The sequence below is a fragment of the Chaetodon trifascialis genome, chromosome 13 (genome assembly GCF_039877785.1).
Source record: "Chaetodon trifascialis isolate fChaTrf1 chromosome 13, fChaTrf1.hap1, whole genome shotgun sequence".
Taxonomy (NCBI): domain Eukaryota; kingdom Metazoa; phylum Chordata; class Actinopteri; order Chaetodontiformes; family Chaetodontidae; genus Chaetodon; species Chaetodon trifascialis.
The window spans coordinates 25,043,428-25,069,424 of record NC_092068.1 but is presented as its reverse complement, the minus strand read 5'-3'; the positions used below and the strand labels follow the sequence as shown (position 1 = coordinate 25,069,424).

Genomic DNA, 25,997 nt, shown 5'->3' with positions numbered 1-25,997 from the left:
TGGTCTGCCGGGGCAGGAAGATATCTGATTTGTTTGTGAGGCCTTCAAGGAACATCAACATTTAGGAAAATTCTTTTATTCTGTTTCTGATGGTGAGATGCGAATATCAACATTAGCATCAATCATGGAGTCGAGATGAAAGCCGCCCTCTTGGCTCTTTCTGCCATATTTAGTGATGTAAACTGTCCCTGACAAATAAACTGAGTGCAGAAATCTTGTGGCTTTTCCTCAGATTATGTTTAAGATACTCAGCAGACAGTTGCAGCTTGATTTGTTCAGGCAGTTAACATCACTCTGGGTATTTATTGATTAACCTCACAATACACTTGTGATCATCAGCTGTGCAGGTGCAGGTGCTCTGCCTCACAGGTGAGTGTAAACAAACGGTAAGCGTGTGAGGTGAGCAGTGAGGGCGGATTTCCAACAGTTCAGCTGGGATCTGGTCTGGGTGTTGTGCAGTCTGTCAGGCGGGGAGCTCAAGGTCCAGCAGAGTGAAGTCCTGATTGAGGGGGATGCTGTTCTCGTCGCACAGGAAGTGGCTCCGGACGGTGACGGTGACGATCTTTTTCGGGAGGGAGAGGAGGGTCTGTAGCCTCTCTGCTGCCACCTGGATGAGCTTCACTTCTGAACCTGGAGCTGAGAGTCACACAGGTGAAACAGACAGATCACACTGAGCGCAGGGCGTGAGGGGTTCTAGAGGAACAGAGTCCACCTGTAACAGGTGACTGACGGGAGAGCGACGAGAGGAAGTCAGTGGAGAGACAGATGGAGAAGGACGTGACTACAGAGGCCGGACGTCCTGAAATGTCATTAGAGACAGTTGAGCTGAATCTTACAACACCTGCACACCTTTGGGTGGTCTGAGCCGAATCAGGAGCGATAAGTGAAGACACCTGTGGAGGTGGGCCGCGGCCGTGACGGGGATTAGATGCTAAACCTGCTTTTCATGTGCACATCGCCTCCTCCATTTGTTTAATCAAATAACTGTGTTTACATACAAGCACCTCCGCGACGGCATCGTTTCACTGATTTTACTTAGATACTCTCATTGAAGTTTCAGACGTAACACAGTACTTCTAGTGTGGTATTAGTACTTTCTACTTCAGTCGAGGATCTGAGTGTCTCACCTGAGCTCCTGTGGAGTTTATCAGGTGGAGCCTCAATGATCTTCTGCAGCAGAACAGGAGGAACCTGAACACACACCTGACTGCTGCCCTGCCCACTGACTGTCAGCACACCCGGCCTGAAACACACACAGACACAGACACACACGCACACACGCACGCACACACACACACACACACACACACACACACACACACACACACACACAGTGTAGTCCCACCCATCAGCGAAGTGTTTAATACAACATACAAGACAGAAATAAGAAAGACTGCAATAATACAATCTGAGACGTCCTGTGAGTACTCAGATTGTGAATACTCCTTATTCGTATATATTTACTTATCTACTGTCATCACGTTGGCGTACCTGTAGTAGCGGCGGACGGCGGTGTGGGGCAGGCAGGGGTAACAGGGGCTGTAGATGCCGTTGGCGTCAGTATCGAGCTCGGCGGAGCAGCGACCGCAGCCGGTGTAGGTGATGTCACCGCCCAGCGCAGACAGGATGTCATCCAGCGGCGTGGAGCTGTCCAGGACCGGCTGCCGTGCATTCTGGGAAAGCAGAGAATCCTGGAAGCGGAAGGCGGTGACCTGGACTCTGAGCTCCACGTCACCTGGTGGAGGAGCAGGAAAGTCAGGCTAGAGGATACGTTCTCTGATAGCTGCAGTGATCCTGGCACTTCATGGTGTTTGTGTTTCGTACTTTGGTTTATCGAACTAACAGTCTCACAGAGCTGCTGGTGTGGCTGCAGACTGTAGACATTCGGAGGTTGGCTGAAATGTGATTCTGATCTTTTTCTAGACGTTTTTCAGTCTCACAGCACGACATTGAATCCAGAGTGATGAAGTGAATCACAGCTAGCAGACCACAGCAAGTCCTCTGCAGTGGCGGCTCGACTGTTTGCAGGGCGCGATGATGCATCTCCATCCTCATGCTTCTGCACTAGCTGCACATATTTACCGACGACTGCATCGTTACCGCAGCAAAGCATCCAGATCGGCTGGTGATGTCTGGACACACAAACCTGATCTGACCACAGGGCAGACAGCCTGCCTTAAAGATCTGATTTGAGAAGCAAATCTGATTTGCCTTTGTCTTGTTATCACCCACACGCCGTGTTCCTCAGGTTTCACTTCAAGGTCCTGTACTTTATGAGGACATGTCCACAGCACTGACTGAGGAGGACAGAGGAAGTCCAACACTTTGATAACTAAAGTGTGGGTTTTCTGTGATGCTCAGAGATGCATCACAGGAGCTGAAATAAGATTTTTATTGACGTGATTTGATGCTTGCAATGTTTATTTCGAGTTAATCTCACAATAACGATGCTCAGACTCACCGCTGTATTTCTGGGACAGCAGCGTGTCGAGGTCCAGCTCCACACTGCTGCTGCTTCCTGTGAGATTGCGTCGTGGTCGGAAGAAGTCCTGCGCTCGGGGGCTGGCAGCGTCCAGAGGCTGGACGGAGCTCCAGGGGGTGGAGTGCAGCTCCAGGAGGTCAGTGGTCAAACCGTCTCTCACCAGGAGGACGTGGAAGTCCCAAACAGCCGCTGAAACAAACAGAGGGTTTGTTACTGAGCTGCGATTTAAGGTTAGTGTAAAAGCATGAGTGTGTGTGTGTGTGTGCATGTGTGTGTGCGTACCTCTGTCTCGCCTGAAGCGAGGCAGCCAGTCCACAGCTGCTCCCCACAGCAGCAGCGCCCCCTGCTGACCATCCGGCTGCTCCACAGTCAGAACGGCCTGCAGCTGCACCGCCGACCTGCAGCGGGCGTCCGCCTCACTCCGCCATGCTAACAAAGATCCTTTTCATTTAGACACTTTTCACCATCAAAACGTCAGTCCTAGTGTCCACAGGTGACCCACAGGGATCCGTCCTCACACCACTGTTGTTCTGTATATATACCTGTGACCCACTCACCTGTGCTGAGGTGCGTGTGTGTGACACGCAGCACGGCGTGAACCAGCGTGTTGACCCTCAGTGACCTCAGGGTGGCATAGGGGAGGCGATTCAGGTCCTGAGGGGGGCGGAGGTTCAAAGACACCAGCAGGGGACGTCGCTCCCGAAGGAAGCCACACAAAGTGCTGAGAGAACGAGCATCAACATGCTGAGGAACTGGAGAGAGAGAGAGAGAGAGAGAGAGAGAGAGAGAGAGATTAAGGTTAAGTGAACCAGAGATAAAATTCAGCTTGGACTCAGCTGAGGAGGCTGCTGATTGGTCGTAGGTGGGTTTACTGGTACCTGGTGGTGAGGAGGAGGCGGTGATCTGTCCCAGGTTGAGCAGTTTGCTGCTGAAGGTTGACTGTAGCACCATCTCACCTCTCCACCTGTCCTCATTCAACTGCAGGCCTGATCGGACGCCATCAACAACACAACCAAAGCTCACTGGAGGAGGAACTCACACCGGATTGTCGTACTGTCGGTGTTGGGTTGTACAGAAGGTGTCAGACGCAGCATCAGGAGCTAAAGAGCTCCGCTGTGTTTCGTACCTGTGATGAGCAGAATGTCTCCAGGACTGACTGTCAAAACCCAGAACGCCGCTCGCCGCCACAGCACCACTTTCATCTCTACGCCTGATTGGTCTGTTACTACAACGGATGCCAGAGGAACGAAGGTCCCCGCCGTCGGCCCAGACTTCACCTTTGATCAAACAAATGAAAGAGTCCAACATATTTAACCCAGAGAGTATTTAGAGAAACATTAAATATTTAGGGAAGGATTTTTGAGCACTTCATGTCCAACTTTGGTCAAGACTGAAATATCTCAACATCTACGAGGTGGACTGGCAAAAGGTTTCGTGCAGACGTTCATGATCCCCAGAGGATGAATCCTGCTGACTGAAGCGATCCTCTGACTTTACTCTCATGCCAACAGCAGGTTGATATTTGTGGTTTTTAGTAAAATATCTCAAATATTATTGTCCCTTTAGGATGAACTGGTGACTTTGGTTTATGACCAAACATCTGCAGAACTAATGAGATTCCCATCAGCTTCAGCTGTGCTTAATGTTCACTGCTAATTAGCCAATGTTAGCATGCTAACTTAAGAACATTATACCAGCATTACATCAGCATGTTAGCATTGTCATTGTGAGCATGTTAGCATGCTAGCTTTAACATTTAGTGCAAAGCATGTGCAGCCTCACAGAGCTGTTATCATGGCTGCAGACTCGGCTGAAATATTAAAATAAAAGCTATAAAAAGTTTGAAAAGGAACCTCCTTCACATAAGTCAAGGTTTATGAAACCATGATGGAAGACATACCTTAACATCTCCACTCACCTTGACCTCCTTCAGATGACAGGGGTGAACCACCGCCACCAGAACTGAGTAGCGCACCCCCTGCTTGTCACACTGGATCAGAAGTGTGGTGGGACTCCGGAGTCCGGTGGAGGCGGTGCTATCAGGCGGCGCCACAGACGCTTCAGTCCTGACGTTTTCTGAGATTCGAGCTTTCTTGAAATCAGGAGATTTGGAAGGGGAGGCTTGGGCGGCCATGGACTCCTGTTGCTCGGCGTCCTGGGAGCAGAGCACGCCATCTGTGGTGACCTGAAGGACAACGCCGCCTTCCTCCACCCTCTGGGTTGGGCAGGGATGGCTGAAGAGCTCTGCAGAGGCTCCAGGTGACGGGGTTACAGGACTGAAGAGCTCCGGGGTGCTGGAGGAGGCGGATGGTGGTGTTTGGGCATCTTTAGGTGGCGTTTGAGGAGGCAGGGTTTTCTCAGGGCTTGTCGCTGATTGGATACTACATCTGCCTCTCAGGATCACTGCCTGACTCAGAGTCCAGGTGCTGAGGTACTGAGTCTGGGCGGACAGAGGAGGGACGGCTGGTGACGACCAGCCTTTAGAGCAATGTGGATGTTCAGGTTCTGGTTTTTCTGGTTCTGGTTGAGCTGCAGGGAAACAGCTGTCCAGATACTCATGAACTGAAGACGAACACTGATCTTCTCCAGGATCTGGTTCTTCATCTCGGCTCACAAATCTCTCCATAGATCTCTGACTGTCAGAGCTACGGCCTTCCTTATCTCCAATAAATTTGCAGCCAGATCCTGTTCGATCACCCCGTGCTCGTGACACCTCAGTGGTCCAATCAGCGTTCGGCGACGAGCCATCCTGATCCTGGTTTTGTGAACTCGCTGCAGATGGATCAGATTCTGTCTTCTTCCTGCTGGATCTGTCGTCCTCTGATGAGAACTCTGCTTGATTTTCAGCCTCATCTGAAAAGTAAAAGTAAATATGAAACTACCACTAGCAGCCAGTTAGCTTAGCTTAGCATAAAGACAGGCGGGAAACAGCTAGCAATCTTCTGTTGATCGCTAAAACATTTCTGGTCTAGAATAAATTTGACTCTTTAACTTTATTACATTTATCTACTATTACACCAAATCAGTGTCTGAACATATTTTACATGTTGTTTCTCTGTCCTTCCTGTTGGGTCCCTGAACGCCTCACCTGCAGGCCTCAGGCGTCCATCCTGCCAGGTGAGCTCCAGGTGTCTCCAGTCAGCAGGGGGATGCTCCTCACCGTCAGCCCCAGCTCCAGATATCAAGTCTGGGTCAGAGGGGGGAGGAGGAGCCCCCAGGAAGATGTGGATCTTTGGCCGGTCACACATGATGTCTGCAGGAGACAATCATGGGAGTTTATTCAGGAGATAAAACAGACTTCAGCTGTCTGACATGTCTAAAGGTGATGTGAGAGGTCTCTACATGTCAGTAGATCTCAGTGTCCTTGATAAGGACTTTTGACTTATGTCTCCTCTTGCTCAGGTCCATCCTTTAAATAAAGGTTAATATAAAGGTTTTTTTTAATAAACTGAACTGATCATAACAGATTTTCTTCAATAGGATGAGGTGATGCGTTCATGAACACGATGAATGTGTAACACAGAACAGACCAGATGACTCCACAGCTCAAAGTGATGAGTTTCAGAGTTTCTGGCTTGTTTGCTGCATTCTGCTGCTCACAATCACTGGAAAACAAAATGTCAAAAAATGTTTTGTTTTTTTGTTTTGTTTTTTTTTAAGTCAAACCGAACCAACCATGACTCAGCAGAAACAGTCTGCAGTGAGGAGGCGCAGCATGGAGCCGTCATGATGCAGGTTTCACAGCTGGTAATGATAACCAGGAGGAGCCGCTGACTCACCACAGCTCCACCAATCAGACGGCAGGCTGCCGGTGGAAGTGAGGGTCAGCTCGGGGAAAACTGAGCTTCAGACCCATTTTAAGCTGGTGGTTTCAGACCAGTTTGATGTGGTTCAGACTCAGACTGGTCAGCAGGCCACAGACTGGAATATGATGTCTGGTTTGTCTGTAGACCAATAAATACACATGTGATGATGAAGCGAGTCTGAAAAAGATCATTTCAACATGAACCTTTTCAGTCACCCTCAGTTTTACCTCCTCTACTGGAACAACAATGAATCAATAAACGATAAATGATCAGGAAAATTCACTCCTGAACCCCGACAGCCGTTTGACAAAAAGGCTTTACTCACACTGTTGTGCTTTTAATCATATTTTATAATCTTCCGCCTACAAACACCTCATGTAGGTTTAGGTCACGTGATGACAGCTAGGTTATCTCCATGACAACTGAGCAAACTTGGCTTAAAAAGCAGGTAAGTTCTGTCAATCATCAGGTTGTTGTTCAGGCTGCAGGTGCGATGAGCAGTGCAGCCTCCAGGGGGCAGCAGCAGCACTTCAGCCTGGATCCAAACACTGAATGACGGCCCACAGTGAACTTTGGTTCCGCCGGAGGACAAACTTCACGACTGAACACTGAGGGAGGACTTTGGAAAACCATCAAAGACTTTTTCCCTTTGAGAAACACGAAAAGTGTTTAATTACAAGACAAACTCTCAGCAGAAGTGTTTGCTGTTTTCAGACTGAACAGACTGACTCAGCAGGTTGGTTCAGACACCTTCATCATCATCATCATCATCAGTGTTACAGGTCATCACACCTGTCCACCCTGCTGCTGACAGCTCCTGACAGTTTGGATATTTTCATGAAATCTTTCAGATTTTTTCTGACATCTTACAGATATTACTTGAGGTATTTTTCAGATATTTTCCAGGTGCTTTCTTTGACAGTTTTTGTATATTTTACTGCTACAATTTTGGATTTTTTCCTCAAATATTTTAATACCCTGTACTGTGTGACACCTGTGTGGCCCCTCCACAGGTTTAACTGGGGGCCTCTTTCCCTGGCTGACACACAGAGGCAGAGGACACCTGCTCTCAGCAGTCATGTGTTTCTCCTCAGCTTCAGGTTGAGTTACCAACACTTTCTCTCTGCTTTTTCCACCTGCTGCCGTCAGTCCGCTGAACCAGCTGAGACGTGACTCCGATCAGCTGGACGTCTCATTCCCACCTCGACAAACATCCTGCAGTTCATCGTCTACAGACCTGACTCCAAAAGAAGTTTGGATGCTGAGTAAACAGAATGTGATAACTTGCTGATCCTGTTTGATATACTCAATATAAATCAGTACAAATACAGTACTGTACTTATATACAGTACTGAAGTAAATATGATATACTTCTATTTATTGTATGTGAGCATAAAGAGAAGTTATTATTCAGCATCAAGACTGACTTTTAATTAAGACAATGTTTTGTCTTGGAGCTCATAATTTTGACTTTGTAGCTTATTTTGATTTCTATTTTTATTTTTGACATTTCTAATTATTCATGTGGAAATGAGCTTCGGTGTGTATCTGAATTAGCTTTTACATACAGTGATGTGAACCATCGTAACCACTGAGAGGCAGACACATGATCTAAACTTCCTCGTTTAATGGCCGAGGACTCCAAGTTTAGAAAAGACATTCAAAACCCCTGCATCACACACACACACACACATTATTTTTAGATAAAATGAATGCATTAGTTCCTTCTTAAACATTACTTAGAAAAATTAGATTTAGTCTATAAATGTTTCACTGGCCACACACAGTTTATTATTCACTTTATGGGCAATAAAACGTTTTACTGTGACGAGGCGCGCTCCCGAGGCCATGCCGGGAACCCGCATTCTGAGAAGTTAGATAGTTGAAATAGTTTTACAGGCTGTAAAAACTATTTGCTTTCAAAATAAAAGCGCTGACTGTGTGTTTTTCTTACCCAGTGTCTTCTTACAGTGTCTCAAATGACAAAATGTCGAATTTGCTTCTGAAACTAAGACAAAGTTCCCTGTCCTGTGTTAGAGTCTTTCCCTGAGAGGTTTTCTTTTCTTTTTTGTTTTGAATATTTGCACGTGTGCTCTGTGTACATTTCGGCATGACAGAATTAAATCAAATAAAAAAAAACTAGACATGATAATTGGTATTATATATATATAAACATCTCGTTCCTAAAATTCTTATTAATATTTTTTCATTTATAATTTGTTGTTTAATCATACTGATACTGATGTACAAAATCTGGAGAACAGTAAATTAACTAATATATTACTCCTACATTAACTTTCGAACTTAAAGAAGTTTTATGGACGTATGCTTTTATTTTGAGTGTTTTAGCCGGAAGTTTGGTTTGTACCCATTCTTGCGCACATGATACTAGCTTAAACAACGCTAAAATTACGGAAAATATGTTAAAAAATAAAAAAATAGACATGTCTGAGTCATAATCTTGACTTTTTCACCTTTACTCCCACTTGCTGTGTCTTATCGTTGCGTGGAAACGCGTTCGTAAACGCTTTGACTGAGCTAAAGTTTAGCTAGCTATCGACGTTACCGACACTTAACCGTCGTTAGCATCGTCTCGTGCCATTTTCACGCTTTCGTGTTTAGTTGAAATACTACACGCAGCCGCACGCGCGCACGGTGTCACGCAACGGTGTAACAGGAAGGGGCGGCAGGAAGGAGGAGCCGCTGCTCCGGTGCAAGTTTTTGTTTCCCCCGCTGCGTTTCCTCGCCTTCCCCCAAACTCTCCAGCTCTACGCCGGCTCACTCACCGCCCCGGGACGGTAAACTACTCTATCACCAAACAATGTACCGGTATTTCGGAGAGCTACTCACCCGGGGAGCGGGCAGCGTCCTGGCCTCGGGCTGCTCCGCCGCTGCCGACTCGGCTCTCCCGGCGTCCGCGTCCCTGCTGCGCTACCGCGGCTACAGCCAGGCCGTGGACCAGGACGACGACCCCAACTTCTTCACCATGGTGGAGGGCTTCTTCGACCGTGGAGCCGCTATCGTGGAGGACAAGTTGGTGGAGAGCTTGAAGACCCGGGAGAGCACCGAGCAGAAGAGGAAGCGGGTTCTCGGGATCCTGAGGATCATCAAGCCGTGTAACCACGTCCTGAGCGTCAGCTTCCCCATCAAGAGAGACAACGGAGAGTGGGAGGTGATCGAGGGCTACCGGGCTCAGCACAGCCAGCACAGGACGCCCTGCAAGGGAGGTGAGACCCGCACCGGGACAGCGAGACCCGAATCATAGCGATGTTACAGGAGAGGTGGACCCGTGTCAGGGAGGTCCTTCAGCATGCTGAGAGGATCCGAGCAATACGTCATGAAAAGTAACTTTACCAGTAAACACACTTAGTCCAGTCCTGCGCCTAAGTATTTCACTTGAGTATTTCCATTTTCTGCCAACTTCTGCTTCACTTATGTGTATAGTTACGTCCCAAAACAAGATTTTACAGATAATAAAACAGTAAGAGTTGACTCAGAAAGGTTGAATCAGTGTCCTTTCCAGCCTGTTTCGTCTGTGAGCCTTCATGTAAGAACAGTTTCAGGTAGAGTCGATGAGTTTGATGACCCCTCTCATCGATCTGTTGACCCTTTGGAGGGGCGCGACCCCTCCAAACAGTATATGAAGTATTTGAAAGTATCTCCTCCTGCAGCAGGTGGAGACACTTTCAGCATTTTACTACACAGACAGTACTTTTACTGCATGAAGCTGACAGTACTGCTGTACTTTTACTGCGTGAAGCTGACAGTACTGCTGTACTTTTACTGCGTGAAGCTGACAGTACTGCTGTACTTTTACTGCATGAAGCTGACTGTACTGCTGTACTTTTACTGCATGAAGCTGACAGTACTGCTGTACTTTTACTGCGTGAAGCTGACAGTACTGCTGTACTTTTACTGCGTGAAGCTGACAGTACTGCTGTACTTTTACTGCGTGAAGCTGACAGTACTGCTGTACTTTACTTTTCAATTCAATTCAATTCAATTCAATTCAATATGCCTTTAATTACTTTATATTCAGGGATTGAATGCGGGACTTTTTCTCGTAACAAAGTCTTTTTACATGAATGAGTTTACACTTTAACTGAAGTAGAGGATCTGAGTACTTCTTCCACCCTGTAGGTTATGTTATAGTGTTATAATGGAGATTTGGTCAATTAATCAATTAGCTGATCTCAAAATCATGGTATGTTAACATTACTAATTATCAGTAATCAAACTGATCGATAAACTGATGCTCCAGTGTTAGAAATTAACATGAGACCAGCTCTCTATGTGCTGTAGAAGTAATGAAGGAAAACATCAGCAGTGCAGTCAAGAGTAAAGATTCAGTGTTTTTCATGTGCTCACGTGACGTTCATGACGAAGACGTGCAGAAAATCCTCATTGAACCCACAAATGTTTCACCTTTTTGGGTGAACAGTGACAGGAGTTGTTCATCCATCATCAAAGTAATTGTGGATTAATTTTCTCTTGATCTGCTGATTGTTTCAGGTCTAGTTTTATGACTAAAATCTCAGCAGTTTGAGGTTAAATCATGATCGAGATGAATGAAATAAATTGAAATTCAAGTTTCTCAGATGACTTTGAAAGTTTGAGTTCTTTACACGCCTCAGAGAAATCAGTAAAATCAATCAATCATCTGTTCTGTTTGAATACAATATGATAACCGATAATCTGACTCAGCAAGACGAGAAGACAAAGAGTGACCTCATGTTCATGTTAGCAGCACTAACGTTTAGAGAGCCTTCATCATCCGGAGTGAGGAGAAGATGTAACAGACTAACAAACCCTTCAGAATAAATGTGTCAGCCTGACAACATGTCGATTTCATGAAGCATGCTTTTACAGCCGCAGCTAATGATTGTTTTTAATCTGCCACTTCTTTTCTCATCAGTTCGCTTACTTTCTATAAAACAGCACAAAACAGGAAAAAATGTCCGGTTGAAAACCCCAAATTTTCAGTTTATAGTGAAGAAGAGAAGCTGAAAACATCAAATCTTTAACATTTCTGACAAAAAATGACTTTCTGGATTCATCAGTAATCAATAAGTTATCAATAAGCATCACTGAAGACAATGAGTCAGTGAATTATTGACTTTTCTGTCTGAATATTTGTACTTCATTGCTTTAAATTTAATTTTTCATCAAGTTTGGAGCAAATGTTCAGATTGTAAGAGTTTTCATATTATTGGTAATGGGAGGAGTGTGTGTGTGTGTGTGTGTGTGTGTGTGTGTGTGTGTGTGTGTGTGTATGTTCAGGTACAGGGTTGTGTTATTCTTGCAGTTCTGTACATGTTGAATGGGGCGTCGGCAGGTTTGATGTGTTTTAAGGTGCTGAGGTTCCTCCTCTGACAGGAATGTTGACAGTCTGGTCGTGTGTGTGTGTGTGTGTGTGTGTGTGTGTGTGTGTGTGTGTGTGTGTGTGTGTGTGTGTGTGTGTGTGTGTGTGTGCGTGCGTGCGTGCGTGTGTGTTGTTGGATGTTTGGTCTCTTAACTTTGGGGTTGAAGCAAGTATTCAGATCCTTTGCTTCAGTGAAAGTACTGATACTCTGGTCTGAGTAAAAGTCCTGCGTTGAAAATACTACTTCAGTAAAAGTATCTAAATATAATCAGGAAAGTGTCTCCTGTGACTGTTCAGTACTTGATCATTCATTTTCTGTCAATTGATTAATGGACTGATCGATTCAGCTGAACTCATATAAACTTCATTTATTACAGAACATCAGATTTTTTAAACTTTGTTGTGTAAAAATCTGAATCTGTAAAGTAACTAAAACTGTCAGATAAATGTAGCGCAGTACATTTGTACTTAAGTACTTGAGTAAATGTACTTAGCTCCATCCCACCGCTGGTTGACAGGATGTCCAGGCAGACACACGACTGTGGTAGTAATACATGTCGCAGTAATTAAGGATGGAAGTACTTTTTTTCGATACTTTACTTCTAGAAATCAAAGTTTTTCTGCCAAACTTTTCTCTGAACAAAAGAAACCAAAACTGTGAAACGATAAATGTTGTCAAACTTTAAGTAAATCCAGTTTAAACCAGAAGAAATGCAGATTCAGGTCAGGAAGCACTTTGAGCTGCAGCTCTGCATGAAAGGCACCAAACAGCTTCTTCTTCTTCTTCTTCTTCTTCTTCTTCTTCTTCTTCTTCTTCTTCTTCTCTCTCCGCCTTCTTCTTTTCCCCCTGTCTTTTTCTTCTTCTTCATCTTCTTCTTAACTGGCTGTTTGTTTGTTGTGTTGTTGACGTGGTTTTGAAGTTCAGCCTCGGCGACAGCGCCCAGGTTTCTCGTATTTCAGGCTTATTGGGAACCTTGTTCTGCAGAGAGGTTCTCCCTCGTCACCGTTTGGTGCTACAGACTCGTGTCAGTCAGTAGCACCAAGGTGTTGAGGTTCGATACCCAGCCCGTCAGGAAGGAGTCAGAAAATTGATTGGTGATTGATTTCCGACCTCAAATCCAACATCATCTGTTGGACTTGGTAATAATAATAATGACAATAATGATGACAATAATAATAAGAATGATGATGTTAATATGAAACATCTGGATAGAAACAACAAGAAAAATCAATATTATACTTAAACCAGCGTTTGAAACAGCTGCTCCAGTTGAAAAACATGAAGCTGCTCCTCGTTAATATTAATGATCAATATTTGCGAGTTGAAACATGTTTGTGAGAAGAGGAGGATGAAGGAGTGGAGCTCCGGCTGATCTGCAGCCTGAACTGTGCAAACACTAAAATATCTGCACCATTGTTGGCGTCAGTCACTGGATAACTGGTCGAACAGGAATCAAAGAACTGGAGTTTCCACAGCTGATGCCCTGAATTACACCAGAAACATCAGGACACAGACAAATATCCTCAGCTTACACAGATACAAGTGCAGGAAGTACAAGTACTGTACTTACTGTAAGTACTGCATCCATCAAGTGCAGTAGTCAGAGTCCAGTCTGTCTGCAGAGTTGATTGAGAGGTGATGATTGTTTACTGTTTACTGTTTACTGTCAGCCTGAGCGCAGCGCTGGGCGTCACATGATCCATGTTTTATGTTCAGACGTGTGAATCTTTAAGGTTTGTCCGGCACAAGCAGACCACAGGGTCGTCTCAGCGTCTCTTCATGAAGGATGTGTGTGTGTGTGGATGTGTGTTTGTGCAGTGGAAAAACCTGTAGGTCCATTAAAGCAGGCAGCAGACGGAGTCCGAACGAGCCGCTCTGCCTCCGTCAGTCTGGACCTGCATCAGGTTCCAGTGTTTTTGACCCAGTTTCCACAGCGTCGTCGTCTGTTAACGTTTGCTGTATTCAGCCACGGACCCTGTGGGTTGGATCTTTGTTTGTTTCCTCAAAAGCAGCAGCGGGATGCTTCCAGGAAATCTTAGCACTGCTCGGGGCTCCAAACTACACTGATTTGTCAGCAGAAACATGAGACGAGTTAATCCCATCAGACTGTGACGCTCTGGTTTTAGGAAGAGATCTGGCTCCAGTTCAAAGTCTGGCTGCTCCGCTTGTGTCTGACCTGGGCTGTGAGGGAGAACCAACAGTACTTCTGGTACTGTAGTACCTGTTGTAGTAGAGGTAGTAATGGATGAGACAGAATCAATTTCCTGTCTGTCAACCCTGATGTCAACTCAGGTGTTGAAGTTTGGTCCACACTCTTTATACTCCAGTTCCTGCAGCTTGTGTAGTATTGTGTAGTAAAACTGTAGTATTCCTACTCATACTTAGTGGTGGAAATGTGCTCGAGTGCTGTACTTAAGCATGGTTTTGAGGTACTCGTTGAGTATTTTTACTGTTTACAGTCCGTGAATCGGTCAGTTTCTTGCATTTTTCACCCTGATGAACAACAACCTTTGGTACTTGATAAAAGCTGCTCGTGGTTTCTCAGTTTGATCAGTGTGAGCGACCGTAGACGACACAGAACATCAGCGTTTTGAGTGTGTGTTCCAGCGTCTCCTGTGCGCAAAATCACTTCCTGCCCTCCATCTGCAGTTCAGTCGTCTGCAGAGAAGCTATTACAGTTATTTCTGCACTGTTACGACGACCTGTACTGAAACTGAACTTTAGAAATGTGCTCCAGAGTCGCTGAACGACGTGTTTCTGAGTGCAGGACTCGTTCGAAACGTGCCTGTTTGGAACGAACCAATGGTGTAACATTACCTCTGACTCGAGCCGCGGATGTGATTGGCAGAGGAGTATCACATGAGATGATTTACAACGCATGCAGTGAAGAGTTAGACCAGTGTGGTGAAGGCGAGAAAAGCTTCACTGGTTAAAGCAGAAACACTCAGAATGTGATAATTCCCAATGATTTATTGATTACAGGTCGTCCATCTGCTTCACACTGGACGCTGCACGTCCCTTGGTCCTCAGCAGTACGCCCACCAGGCGTGAAGTCAAACAGATGATTGGTTGTTGAGATCATTTTAGGACAGACAGAGAGACAGGCAGACGGACAGGCGGACAGACAGGCGGACAGACAGGCGGACAGACAGGCACAGATTCCTTCTTTTATGCTCAGACAAACTGCCTGATAGATGAGTAAATACCAGAAGTGTCTGTGGTCGGAGGGTGTGGTTGTTATGATGGAGTGAGGACAAATTAAACTCACTGACATGAATGAAAGAGTTTGTGCTGTTCCTTTAAATGAGCCTTCATCACCACACTCAGACTGCTCCTGCTCCTCCTCCCCTCCCTCCTCGTCTTTCACTTCTTTCTTTCCCTCCCGCTTCATTCTTTTCTTCTTCTCCTCTCACTTTAGTTTTTGCTTCCTGTTTCCTTTTCCCCTCTTTTTATTTTCCGTCCTTTTGTCTCTTCCCGCTGCAGCTCTCAGCGAAGAAGTCATTAAGATTTCTTTGCGAGGAAAAGTCTGAAAGTGGAACGCAGGAGAAGAAATGAGGTTGTGTCTTTCTCTGGTTTTCACCTCATCTGTTTTCCATCCGTCTCTCCGAGCTGCAGCCATTTTGTCGGCTTCCCTGCAGCGCAGTTTGCAGCGATGTGTGTGAACAGGCCTGCATGTGCTGGCTTCACGCCACACTATGAGCTCACGTCGCTGTGTTTGTTTTCCCTGCAGCTGGTTGCAGCAGCACAGGGCACAGACTGTACCGCTCGCTCTGTAAAAACTCACATTTTGTGAGTGGGTGCTGTCTGCGGGGAGGCCGTCTGCAGAGTGTTGAAGCCTTCGGCTCCTCCAGGATCAGGATTCTCCTCCTAAACGTATTTGTTCAAACTTCGCAAACTGAGGTTTTGTCATGAGGCCAACATGTCAACACATCCATTAAAAGAGTTTTACACAAGACAGAGGTATTAAGACGAGACCACGAGATGACAGAAGTACGACTTTGAAGGATTAAAGCAGCAGCTTAACGTAGAGGAAGACGATTAAACAGCGGGATGAAGACGAGGGTGCAGCTGCAGAGCGAGACATGAATACGTTTGATAACAAATTTAATAAAAGCTGAACAGAAAAGTCCTGATTTCACAGAGCTGAGAGCTTTCTGTCACATCTGCGGAGGTTAGAAACTGAACGCCGCCTCTCCAGGTTCAGTGTGGACTCTGTAAGAAGACCTGGTCCCAGACCACCTGAGAGGTCTGGACGTGGGATGAACGCACACAGACGCCGTGCTGCCGCAGTGCTCGACGGTTATTTCAGTGGTGTGAGCTCGTGGAGGCTGTGCGCTCACACCAGGAGGGCCTCGCTGCAGCTGAGCTGGACTGGATGTTGACGTGAAACCTGGTTCCGGAGGGGTCAGGTCCCCTTTTTGGCTCGGACTGAAGAGTTTCATTGTTTGTGTGTTTCAGGTATCCGTTACAGTACAGACGTGTCTGTAGACGAGGTGAAAGCTCTGGCGTCGCTGATGACATACAAGTGTGCTGTTGTCGGTGAGTACATGCACGCACACACACATGCACACACACTTAAACATGAAGCTGATCTCAGGCTGGAGGGTAGATGGTGTGATGATACGATGAACTGGTGTCACTGGTTTATTCCCCATTTTAAAGTATTTTTAATAAGATTGAACTGAACTGGTCCTCTCAGCTTTGAAGTCACTGGTGTGGTACTGGTCATGTGGTGCAGCTGCTGTTCGTTCTGGTGCTATAATGAAGTGATCTGTTCCAGATGTGCCGTTTGGTGGAGCCAAAGCCGGAGTGAAGATCAACCCGAGGAAATATTCTGTGAGTTTAAACACACCTGACCTTCACCTGGAGTCACCTGTTTTTCTGCAGCGCCGTAAATCAAAGCGCCTCAATCTGAATCTGAATCAGGTCACGATGCACGCCGCCTCGTGTCTTTGGTGCAGAAAAGCTTTCTCTGCACAACATGAAGTAATGAGAAACACGTGAAGACTGCAGCACGTGTTGTTCAACTGGTTGGAAAAAATTACATTCATGTGTTCGAAAGCCAAAGAAGAAGTTTTGGAACCTCGACTGAAGAGAAATGAACGAGACTCAGGGAGCAGCTTTAAACTGTGAGCGTGTGTGTGTGTGTGTGTGTGTGTGTGTGTGTGTGTGTGTGTGTGTGTGTGTGTGTGTGTGTGTGTGTGTGTGTGTGTGTGTGTGTGTGTGTGTGTGTGTGTGTGGCAGCAGATCAGCCTATCATCAGCCAGCTCTGAGCCTCCTGTCAATCATCACCGTGTGTCCTGGTCCACTCACAGTCTCTCGTTACGCTCTCTGAATCCGCCTCTCGCTGCAGCTCTGAGGCTTTTATGTCCTGCAGACGAGACTCACTGAACACAGTAAACATCAAACGCGTGCGTTCGCTGTTGGCTCAGCACGAGTTCGGCCGCCATCGGCCTGCTCAGACTGTGACTGACCTGGTTTGACCTCCAGTCTGCACGCTGGGCGGCGTCTGGCCGTGACAGCAGATCAGCCTATGAGGAGCACCGAGGAGCAGGGTGGGCGTACGATGAAAGAATGATTGACAGAGGAGGCTCCTCACAGAGCTCAGCTCTTTGATGACAGCAGCATCATTGCAGCGAGCTGCGCTTCACTTTGAATCTTTAATGACGTCCTGCAGTTTTCTGGCCGGCTGGAAAATATTTTGCCGTGTAGTTTTTTCAGTTTAACAGAGCCGATCATTTAGACTGAACGGTTCATCCTCACGATGACTGACAGGTTGATCAGTACTGAAAACAATCATTAGCTGCAGCCGTTAACCAAAGAAAGCGACGTTTTTCATGTAACATTCGCCGATAAGCTTTTAGAGGAAAGAGGTGGAGGAGGAAGTGATCATGAAGAGTTGCAGCGTGCTAAGGAAAACCTGATCCAGCTGGGTGGAGACCCACGGTGTCAGACTTTATCAACAGGCCCCCTCTACACCTCCACAGCAGCCCCCACCCCCCAAAACCACCACCGAGTTAGAGCCGACAGGAAACGCTGAGCCATCAGCTGGCAGAGACGCCAGGATTTCCTCTCTCTCTCCAACATGATGAGTCAATGAGATCACCTCTCTCTCTCTCTCTCTCTCTCTCTCTGTCTCTGATGTGTTCTGGGTGTGTCTCTCTCTCTCTCTCTCTCTCTCTCTCTCTCTCTCTCTCGACCTTTGCTCTTTTCTGTTTTCTCTGCTATGACACACACACACAGTCTTGACACACGTGCAGCTCTGAGGCCTGCTGACCTCTGACCTCTGACCTCTCCACATGAAGGAATTCCACGAATTCGATTCAGTGTGAACGATCAGAAAGCATCAAATCAGGTGTCGTTCACGGAGATGCGATTTCATCGTTTATTCAGAGCCTTGAAAAGTCTGAAACTCTGTTTCCTCAAACAGAATCAAGGTCTCGTTTATTGATCGATTGATTAAGTAATTATCTGAGCAGGAGACAACTTAATTGTTTAAAGGGTTAATTACACATTTCTTCCCTCCGAGATGGGAAATTATCTCATGTCTGTGCTCAGTGCAGACTGTGGTTAGCCTAGCTTAGCATAAAGACTGGAAGTAGGGGGAAACGGCTAGCCTGCCTCTGTCCAAAGATCACAAACATGCCTCCCAACACTGCTGAACATGCATTTCACACTCAAACAGAAATGTAAAGACATAGTTTGTACTTTGTTTTTAGGAGGAATTTTAACTGAAGGGACTTTTCTGTTTTGTTTTTAGGACAATGAGCTGGAGAAAATCACCCGGAGGTTCACCATCGAGCTCGCTAAGAAAGGCTTCATCGGTGAGTCAGCGGCCTCCAAAACCAGTCGCACCATCAAATGTCCCAGTTTTTACTAACCTGAGGGGAATAAGGAGCAGATTTAACAGCAGGATGACGAGGCTTTTCCTAAAAAATTCAACACATTTAAGACTCGTGTATCTACAGAGACGCTGCCTGCTGCCCGGATGCTCTTTACTGTGTTCAGGATGTTTCACCTGGGCAGTGATGTGCGGCCTCCAGCCAATAGCAGGACAGCATGTTTCTGTACATCCCTGATGAAAAGCTGAAGACGAGAAGCAGAGAGAGTTTAGCACCTTCACGCCTTTGGACTAATCATGTGGTTCTGCTGTGGTTCTGCAGGGCCTGGTATCGACGTTCCTGCTCCGGACATGAGCACCGGGGAGAGGGAGATGTCCTGGATCGCCGACACCTTCGCCACCACCATGGGACACTATGTGAGTGTCAGCTGTGACCGCTGAGCCTGATGAGTGCTTCACAGTGTAGACAAGCAGTAAAGGTAGATAAAATCCAAAATATTGAAATAATGAGGAGAAAGAGGAGGAAGCAGATCAGGCCGGCCGATGACGTCAGCGTTGGCTCGATCCGTCACCAGGCCGTGTTCGACAGCATCTCTGGAGGAAGAGGTGGAGGCATAACGACGGGTTCATTTTTGTTTCGTTTTGGCGTCAGTCTGTAGAATTCAGCGTGAAATAAACCTCTGCAGCCTGAACAAACCAGGCCGAGTCGTTGTCGTGGCAACACAGGAAGCGCTTTCATCCCGCCGTGGCTCTTTTCCTGTCTGCCTTCATTTCCTGTTTGGTGCCAGTGTTTGTGATGCTGCTGCTTCATGTGCTCAGATCACAGGAAGTCTTCTGAGTACGACCCCGAGGCTCATGGGAGCTGTAGTACTTGTACCCTTTAGCGCAAACTAGCGAGCTCACAGCAGTGAAGTCTTGTTGACTTTGTCTTCTTCCTTCACATTTGAAACTGCCGCTGTTGCTGTTGTTGGTTGTCGGCAGACTGACCCCCACGTCCTTCTTATTCGAGGACCGGTGTCCAAGGTAAACACCTTCTCCCTAAATCTGCTGGGCTCTGCAGGTTCAGGTTCAGGCTCGTTCTGCTCTTTCAGCTGGTTGAGAATCGCTGGTCTGGACTAGATGGGAGTCCTTGGGTTTGTCCGTGGGAAACCCTGTGAGCTTGTCTTGTCCTCTGCTGGTACCTGGGACATAGGGAGGAGTCTTCTGTCTGTCTTTTCCCGTGTCCTGATTCAGGCTCCGCCTCCTTGGAAAGGTGTGGTCAGAAGAGTCCCAAACTGACTGAAGTTAGTGTTGCATTCAGGTGCTCATTGTCAGCTCGTAAAGTTTAGTTTCCAGGTTAATAGCAGGAAGGTGATGAGATGTTTGACATGACGGGCGGTTCTAACGTCTAATGAACGGCGTGTTGAACAAACACCTGGTCACATGATGATCACCTGACTTTAAGAGTTGATGCAGCTCACACAAACACACAGTAAACAGTTTTAGTCTGAGGTGACGTCTGAGGTGTCCAGTTTTGTCCTTAACGGCCCAAAAGCTAACGAGTTTAGTTCACTTCTGGGAAGGAAGGGATTATCAAATTATCAGAAGGGATCATCAGAGTTGTTGCTGATTAATTTTGAGTTGACTGATCAATAATCAAAGTAAATGTTTCACCTCTGGAGTTGTGACTGTGAGGGGGTGGAGCCTGAAACAGGACTCAACTGTTGTGTGTTTGTGTTTGCTGCTCTCTGTGTTTCTAATGTGTTTTAAATACGTAGACAAAGTCAAAAATCCTCCTCAGGTGTTGTTTTTATTCACCTGTCTGTCCATCTGTCTGTCCATCCGTCCGTCCTTCTGTCTCCTCTCCTTCAGGACATCAACGCTCACGCCTGCGTCACCGGGAAACCCATCAGTCAGGGAGGAATCCACGGTCGGATCTCCGCCACCGGCCGAGGAGTTTTCCACGGCATCGAGAACTTCATCAACGAGGCGGCCTACATGAGCCAGCTGGGGATGTGTCCCGGCTTCCAGGACAAGACCTTCGTCATCCAGGTGCGCTCCGTCGTCTTCATCCCCCAGAGGATGGAAAATGATGTAGACGATTTGGTTTTCTAACCAGCTTTGTTGCTGAAAAATGTCAAACGCTTATTTTACAACAACTAGTTTGGACAGACGTGAAGGCTGCGTCGTCATGTCGTCACAAACTACAGTCCAGAGGAAGAAACTCCTCAATAACACTCGTTCCTTCGAGACCGAAAAACAGCGTAGGCAGCCCTTAGACTGCGTGAATGAAATCCTCCCTCTGCTCTTCCTCCTCATCCCTCTTTCACCACCATCACCATCCCTGAAATCCTCCGCGGTGAGTCATGAGTGACTCATCTGAAGCCACAAGCTTTCCTACAGTTTCAGCTACAGTCAGCACGACCCACAACAGGCAGACCTCAGGAACTGAAAAACTCTTCAGCGGCTTGTCTCTGCGCTGAGAGGAAGACTGAGGCCTGAGCCAAACTTCTTCTCTTAATTTGCTCACGTTTGTTGGCGTGTTGCTAATTTTAGTGCGGAATCTCTTTGATCGGCCTGTTAACGAGGAGTAATGGCTCAGCTTCCTTCAGTTTCTGTGATTGTTGGCCGGCTTATGTAAGCAGCTGAGTTAACTGACAGACGTGTCCAAACGTCCTCTAGTGACCTGCATGTGGAGCCACCCAGTGGACATGAGCTGCACTGCGCCTCAGTGTGAGGCTGTGACAGCGCCGCACACACTGAAGTTTTTCGGCTAATGTTCAACACTTTATGTTAGCATGCTAATATTAGCTAATTAGCGCTAAACACAAAGTGCAGCTGAGGCTGATGGGAATGTCGTTAGCTTTGCAGGTGTTTTCTCAGGAGGTAGAGCGGTCGTCCATGAATCAGGCTGTCAGTGGTTCGATCCCAGTCCACATGCCGAAGTGTCCTTGGACAAGATGCTGCGCCATCGCTGTGTGAATTCATATGTACGTCGCTTCGGATAAAAGCGTCAATAATGACTAATTATAAACCAAAGTGGACCTGTAACATTTCATTGATTAGCTGATTGACAGAAAATGAATCAGCTTTTGATAACTGATTTCCAAATGATCTGATTCCACTGAGTCTAATCGGAGGATTTCCTGTTTTCTTCTGTTTCATGTCACAGTAAAGTGAATATTTTGGGTTTGCTCAAACAAAACAAAACATCTCGTCGGACTGTTTTATGGACTAAACGATCGATGAATGAAGAGGGAAGATGACTGACAGATTAGCTGCAGTTCTAAGCGAGCATTGATGAAGAGGATCATTGAAGCACAGTTCATCCTGAGGGAACATGAACGTCAATCATCCAACACCTGTTCAGATATTTGAATGAAAAACAAAAAAAATGAACCTCATGGTGGCGCTAGAAGACTGATCAGAGGATCGGTGGAGGTCTGATGTCCGCTCTGTCGTGTCTGCAGGGTTTTGGGAACGTGGGTCTTCACTCCATGCGGTACCTTCATCGCTTTGGGGCAAAGTGCGTCGGAGTCGGAGAAATGGATGGAAGCATCTGGAACCCCAATGGCATCGACCCCAAAGAGCTGGAGGACTACAAGCTGGTCAGTACTGCTGCTCATGCTACATAATGCTACATAATGAATAGAAGAGGCTGGTTCGCCACCTGCTGGCAGAGCAGTGGTACTACACCTGAGCCTCATCAAGTTATTGTCTCCGTTCTGTTTGTGTCATGTGATCCTGTTTTAAAGGTTTCTGATTGGTTGATCTGTTTTAGTCGTCTATACTCAAACCTTTTAATTGTGCTTGTTCACTTTGGGATCAATCAATCGACTGAACGAACTAATTAAACCTTTGTTTGTTTTCTGTCTGCAGGCCAACGGGACCATCGTGGGCTTCCCCAACTCCACGCCGTACGAAGGGAGCATCCTGGAGGCCGACTGTGACATCCTGATCCCCGCCGCCAGCGAGAAACAGCTGACTAAGGGCAACGCTCACAAGATCAAGGCCAAGGTAACACACACACACACACACACACACACACACACACACACACACACACACACACACACAGGGACAGATATCTTTGTGTCTATATGCAGAAAGGGTGGACGGCTGCATGTTGTCTCATGTAAACATGTTAATGAGCGTCGCTGCTGTTTGCTGCTGTTTTCCCATCATGCCTCAGTAAACTGACCTGTCTGTGCTGCTTTCAGATCATCGCTGAGGGAGCGAACGGTCCGACCACGCCCGAAGCCGACCGCATCTTCCTGGAGAGAAACGTCATGGTGATCCCGGTGAGTTTCTCTTTGTCCGCTCATAAAACGATAAAATGTCAATGGAGGTTCTGCGTTATTCAGTTTCTCTGTTCACACATGAAGCTGATCAAGGATCTATTTTACTCTCCTTGTTTCCTCTCCTTGTTTCCTGTCTTTATTTACTCTTGTCTCCTCCTTGTTTCCACTCCTCACTGTTTCCTCTCCTCTCCTCCTTCTTTCCTCCCCTCTTTATTTCCTTTCCTTGTTTCCTCTCCTCTCTGTTTTCTCTCCTTGTTTCCTGTCTTTATTTCCTCTCCTCTCTTTGTTTCCTTTCCTCCCTGTTTCCTCTAATTTCTCTGTTTCCTTTCCTTGTTTCCTCTCCTCTCTCTGTTTCCTTGTTGGCTCCCTCCTCGTTGCAGGACATGTACCTGAACGCCGGCGGTGTGACCGTTTCGTACTTTGAGTGGTTGAAGAATCTGAATCACGTCAGTTACGGTCGTCTCACCTTCAAATATGAGCGAGACTCCAACTACCACCTGCTCAGTAAGTCAGCGTGAAGCCCGTCAGAGACTTTAGATTCAGAGCGAACACAGGTTCAGGTGAGTCATGATGTCATCCAGGAAGTTTAACTGATCCCTGAGTGTGAAGGCGTATCAGAGACTCGCAGACAGGACAGGACGTCTTTCTGTGTGAGGACAGCAAACATCGACTTCATCCTCGTCCTCATCTGTGTTTTCTTCTTGTGTCCTTTCCCGTCCTTCATCGTCTCCACCTCCCTGTCTGTCTGTCTGTCCATCGCCTCCACCTCTCTGTCTGTCCATCATCTCCACCTCCCTGTCTGTCTGTCCATCGTCTCCACCTCTTCAGTGTCTGTCCAGGAGAGTTTAGAGAGGAAGTTTGGCAAACATGGAGGCGCCATTCCCATCGTCCCCACCTCTGACTTCCAGGACAGGATCGCTGTGAGTACACACATATACTGCCACTGCTGCTAGTACTACAAGTTCTACTGCTACTACTAGTACTACTGCTTCCACTACCACCAGCATCACTGCTGTACGTGGAGTTGTAAACACATGTTTTGCTTGCAGGGAGCGTCTGAGAAGGACATTGTTCACTCCGGTCTGGCCTTCACCATGGAGCGCTCTGCCAGGGTAACACACACAGGCACACGCACACGCACACACACACACACACACAAACACACACACACACACACACACACACACACACACACACACAGACAGAGATTAAAGATGTCTAAAAAGACTCAGATGAAGACCAGGAGCCTCCATTTAGAGACCTGAGGACAAATACACAGTGTTTAGTGCACACAATAGACGCCAGACAATAAGTCCTCTTCCTCTTCCTCTTCCTCTTCCTCATGCAGCAAATCATGCGAACAGCCAACAAGTACAATCTGGGTCTGGACCTGCGGACGGCAGCGTACGTCAACGCCATCGAGAAGGTGTTCCAGGTGTACAGCGAGGCCGGACTCATCTTCACATAGAGCCTCCATCCACCTGCCAGACACCTGTCCCTCACCTGTCTGTCACCCGTCTGTCATCTGTCTGTCCCTCACCTGTCTGTCACCCGTCTGTCATCTGTCTGTCCCTCACCTGTCTGTCACCCGTCTGTCACCTGTCTGTCCCTCACCTGTCTGTCACCCGTCTGTCATCTGTCTGTCCCTCACCTGTCTGTCTGTCTGTCACCCGTCTGTCATCTGTCTGTCCCTCACCTGTCTGTCACCCGTCTGTCATCTGTCTGTCCCTCACCTGTCTGTCACCCGTCTGTCATCTGTCTGTCCCTCACCTGTCTGTCTGTCTGTCACCTGTCTGTCACTTTTCAACCAGAATCCAGCGTTTACAGGTTCTCTTGCACAGCCGCAGAGTGAATGAAGTCTGAATCTGTTCATTCCTTCTCGTCCGTTTACGTTCTTCTTCTTCTTCTTCTTCTTCTTCTTCTTCTTCTGGTGGAAGGTGAAATAAATCACAGAACCTTCAGCTGTAGCTTTAAAGCAGTCGACGCTGCTCCGATTCACTGCTGTGCTGCTTTACACGTCAACACATATACGCAGACTTCTAGAAATATTTAGACAGAAAGCTTTAAAGCCTGCGAAACACGCTGTGGCCAAAAGTAAGTGGACGCCCTCATTCTCAAACCTCAGTGTCCTTTTACCCATTAGTGAATAAATCAATTCGTTAAGAGTTTCCCAACCTGAGGGGTCGTTAAGTTCTAGACATAATTTCATCAGCTGAAATCAACCACGCTTTGGACTTTGGAGTTAGAGATGACGTCTTTGACCCGGGAGGCGAGTAATGATTATATTCATGATCGATTGTTGTGCCGATTGTTACCAAGATGAATCATTTCAGTCCATTAAGTGTCAGGAAAAGGTGGAAAATGTCCAGTGAAGACAACAGACTCGTCCTCAGACGTCTCTGGAAACAGAACTTTTACTTTAAACATGAAAAACAGTTAATTGATCTTCAGAATTGATCAATTCTCTGTCAATCCGCCGAGTCAGTGCCTTTTTGCTTTGGGACATTTTGAACGGGAATGTCTTCTTGGGTGTCCACATGCTTCTGGCCGCACAGTGTCCACTGTCTCCGTGTTTGTCTCCAGGTGGAGAGCTTGTACAGATTGTCTTGTTTTTATATGATGCAGTGCACTCGTGCCTCAGGACTTTGATATTTACTGCTTTTAGAGCGTCGAGTTACTTCGTTAAAGGACCATTCTGGTGTTTTCGTGTGTTTGATGCAACGCGCTTCACGTCCAGCTCCTTCCTTCAGGCAGCCGCTGGTTTCGCCGACCAATCACAGTCAGTGTTTGACAACAGTGAATCAATGGCCGCCCGCCTGAAAATCATCAACAAATTTCAAACACTACAGAGTTTTTTTTAGGAAGTTGAACGTGTTGGTTAAAACATGACAAAGACCTCTGGGATGGTCCTTTAACTGTTGCTTCCTCTGCTGACAGACATGTAGCTCTGCAGCTAACCGTCAACATGAGGTTGACCTGAAACCAAACCCCCCCTGAAAGTTTGCTGTTTTCCTCTCAGGTCTCTGCACAGTTTCAGCTCAAGCTAATGCTAATCTATGCAGTGAAAGAAAGGACTGTAGACTGATCTCAGACCTGTCAGCCTGCAGGCACAGAAGCTGCTCAGAGTTCTGCATCAGACAGAAGGGAAAGACAAAAAACAGCAGGACTGAGTCTGCAGAGAGACACGGAGACACGTCGAGGGTTCGGGTTGACGTCCTGTCATTA

At 46.8% G+C, this 25,997-nt stretch overlaps 2 protein-coding genes across 3 annotated transcripts; one reads left to right on the top strand and one right to left on the bottom strand.

The window, feature by feature from the left end:
• Positions 1-348: 348 nt before the first annotated feature.
• shld2 (shieldin complex subunit 2) lies at positions 349-5,733 on the bottom strand. Its single transcript, XM_070977706.1, has 10 exons — positions 5,571-5,733; positions 4,401-5,335; positions 3,609-3,759; positions 3,361-3,468; positions 3,040-3,234; positions 2,765-2,911; positions 2,462-2,671; positions 1,492-1,735; positions 1,128-1,243; positions 349-636 (listed from the first exon to the last, which is right to left on the bottom strand). Exons 1-10 carry the CDS (start codon positions 5,728-5,730, stop codon positions 464-466), a joined length of 2,439 nt encoding a protein of 812 aa, XP_070833807.1. The 5' UTR covers positions 5,731-5,733; the 3' UTR covers positions 349-463.
• Positions 5,734-8,962: 3,229 nt separating this feature from the next.
• LOC139340828 (glutamate dehydrogenase, mitochondrial-like) lies at positions 8,963-25,532 on the top strand. 2 transcript variants are annotated; one of them, XM_070976821.1, is made up of 14 exons: positions 8,963-9,515; positions 16,110-16,190; positions 16,432-16,487; positions 18,412-18,475; positions 18,815-18,909; positions 20,344-20,523; positions 21,942-22,079; positions 22,351-22,488; positions 22,692-22,772; positions 23,153-23,276; positions 23,601-23,692; positions 23,822-23,884; positions 24,121-24,285; positions 24,340-24,352. In XM_070976821.1, exons 1-13 carry the CDS (start codon positions 9,110-9,112, stop codon positions 24,238-24,240), a joined length of 1,638 nt encoding a protein of 545 aa, XP_070832922.1. In that variant the 5' UTR covers positions 8,963-9,109; the 3' UTR covers positions 24,241-24,285; positions 24,340-24,352. The 2 variants fall into 2 exon arrangements, with proteins under 2 accessions (XP_070832922.1, XP_070832921.1); XM_070976820.1 differs by having other exon boundaries at positions 24,121-25,532.
• Positions 25,533-25,997: the final 465 nt, after the last annotated feature.

Bases quoted from the DNA above. Each gene is read 5' to 3' on its own strand.
- LOC139340828 (XM_070976820.1), top strand. From the start codon at position 9,110: ATGTACCGGTATTTCGGAGAGCTACTCACCCGGGGAGCGGGCAGCGTC. The intron at 9,516-16,109 runs GTGAGACCCGCA...TGTGTGTTTCAG, and splicing joins CAGGACGCCCTGCAAGGGAG to GTATCCGTTACAGTACAGAC. The intron at 22,489-22,691 runs GTAACACACACA...TGCTGCTTTCAG, and splicing joins CTCACAAGATCAAGGCCAAG to ATCATCGCTGAGGGAGCGAA.
- shld2 (XM_070977706.1), bottom strand. From the start codon at position 5,730: ATGTGTGACCGGCCAAAGATCCACATCTTCCTGGGGGCTCCTCCTCCC. The intron at 2,912-3,039 runs GTGAGTGGGTCA...GATCTTTGTTAG, and splicing joins ACACACGCACCTCAGCACAG to CATGGCGGAGTGAGGCGGAC. The intron at 1,736-2,461 runs GTGAGTCTGAGC...CTCCTCCACCAG, and splicing joins GCTGTCCCAGAAATACAGCG to GTGACGTGGAGCTCAGAGTC.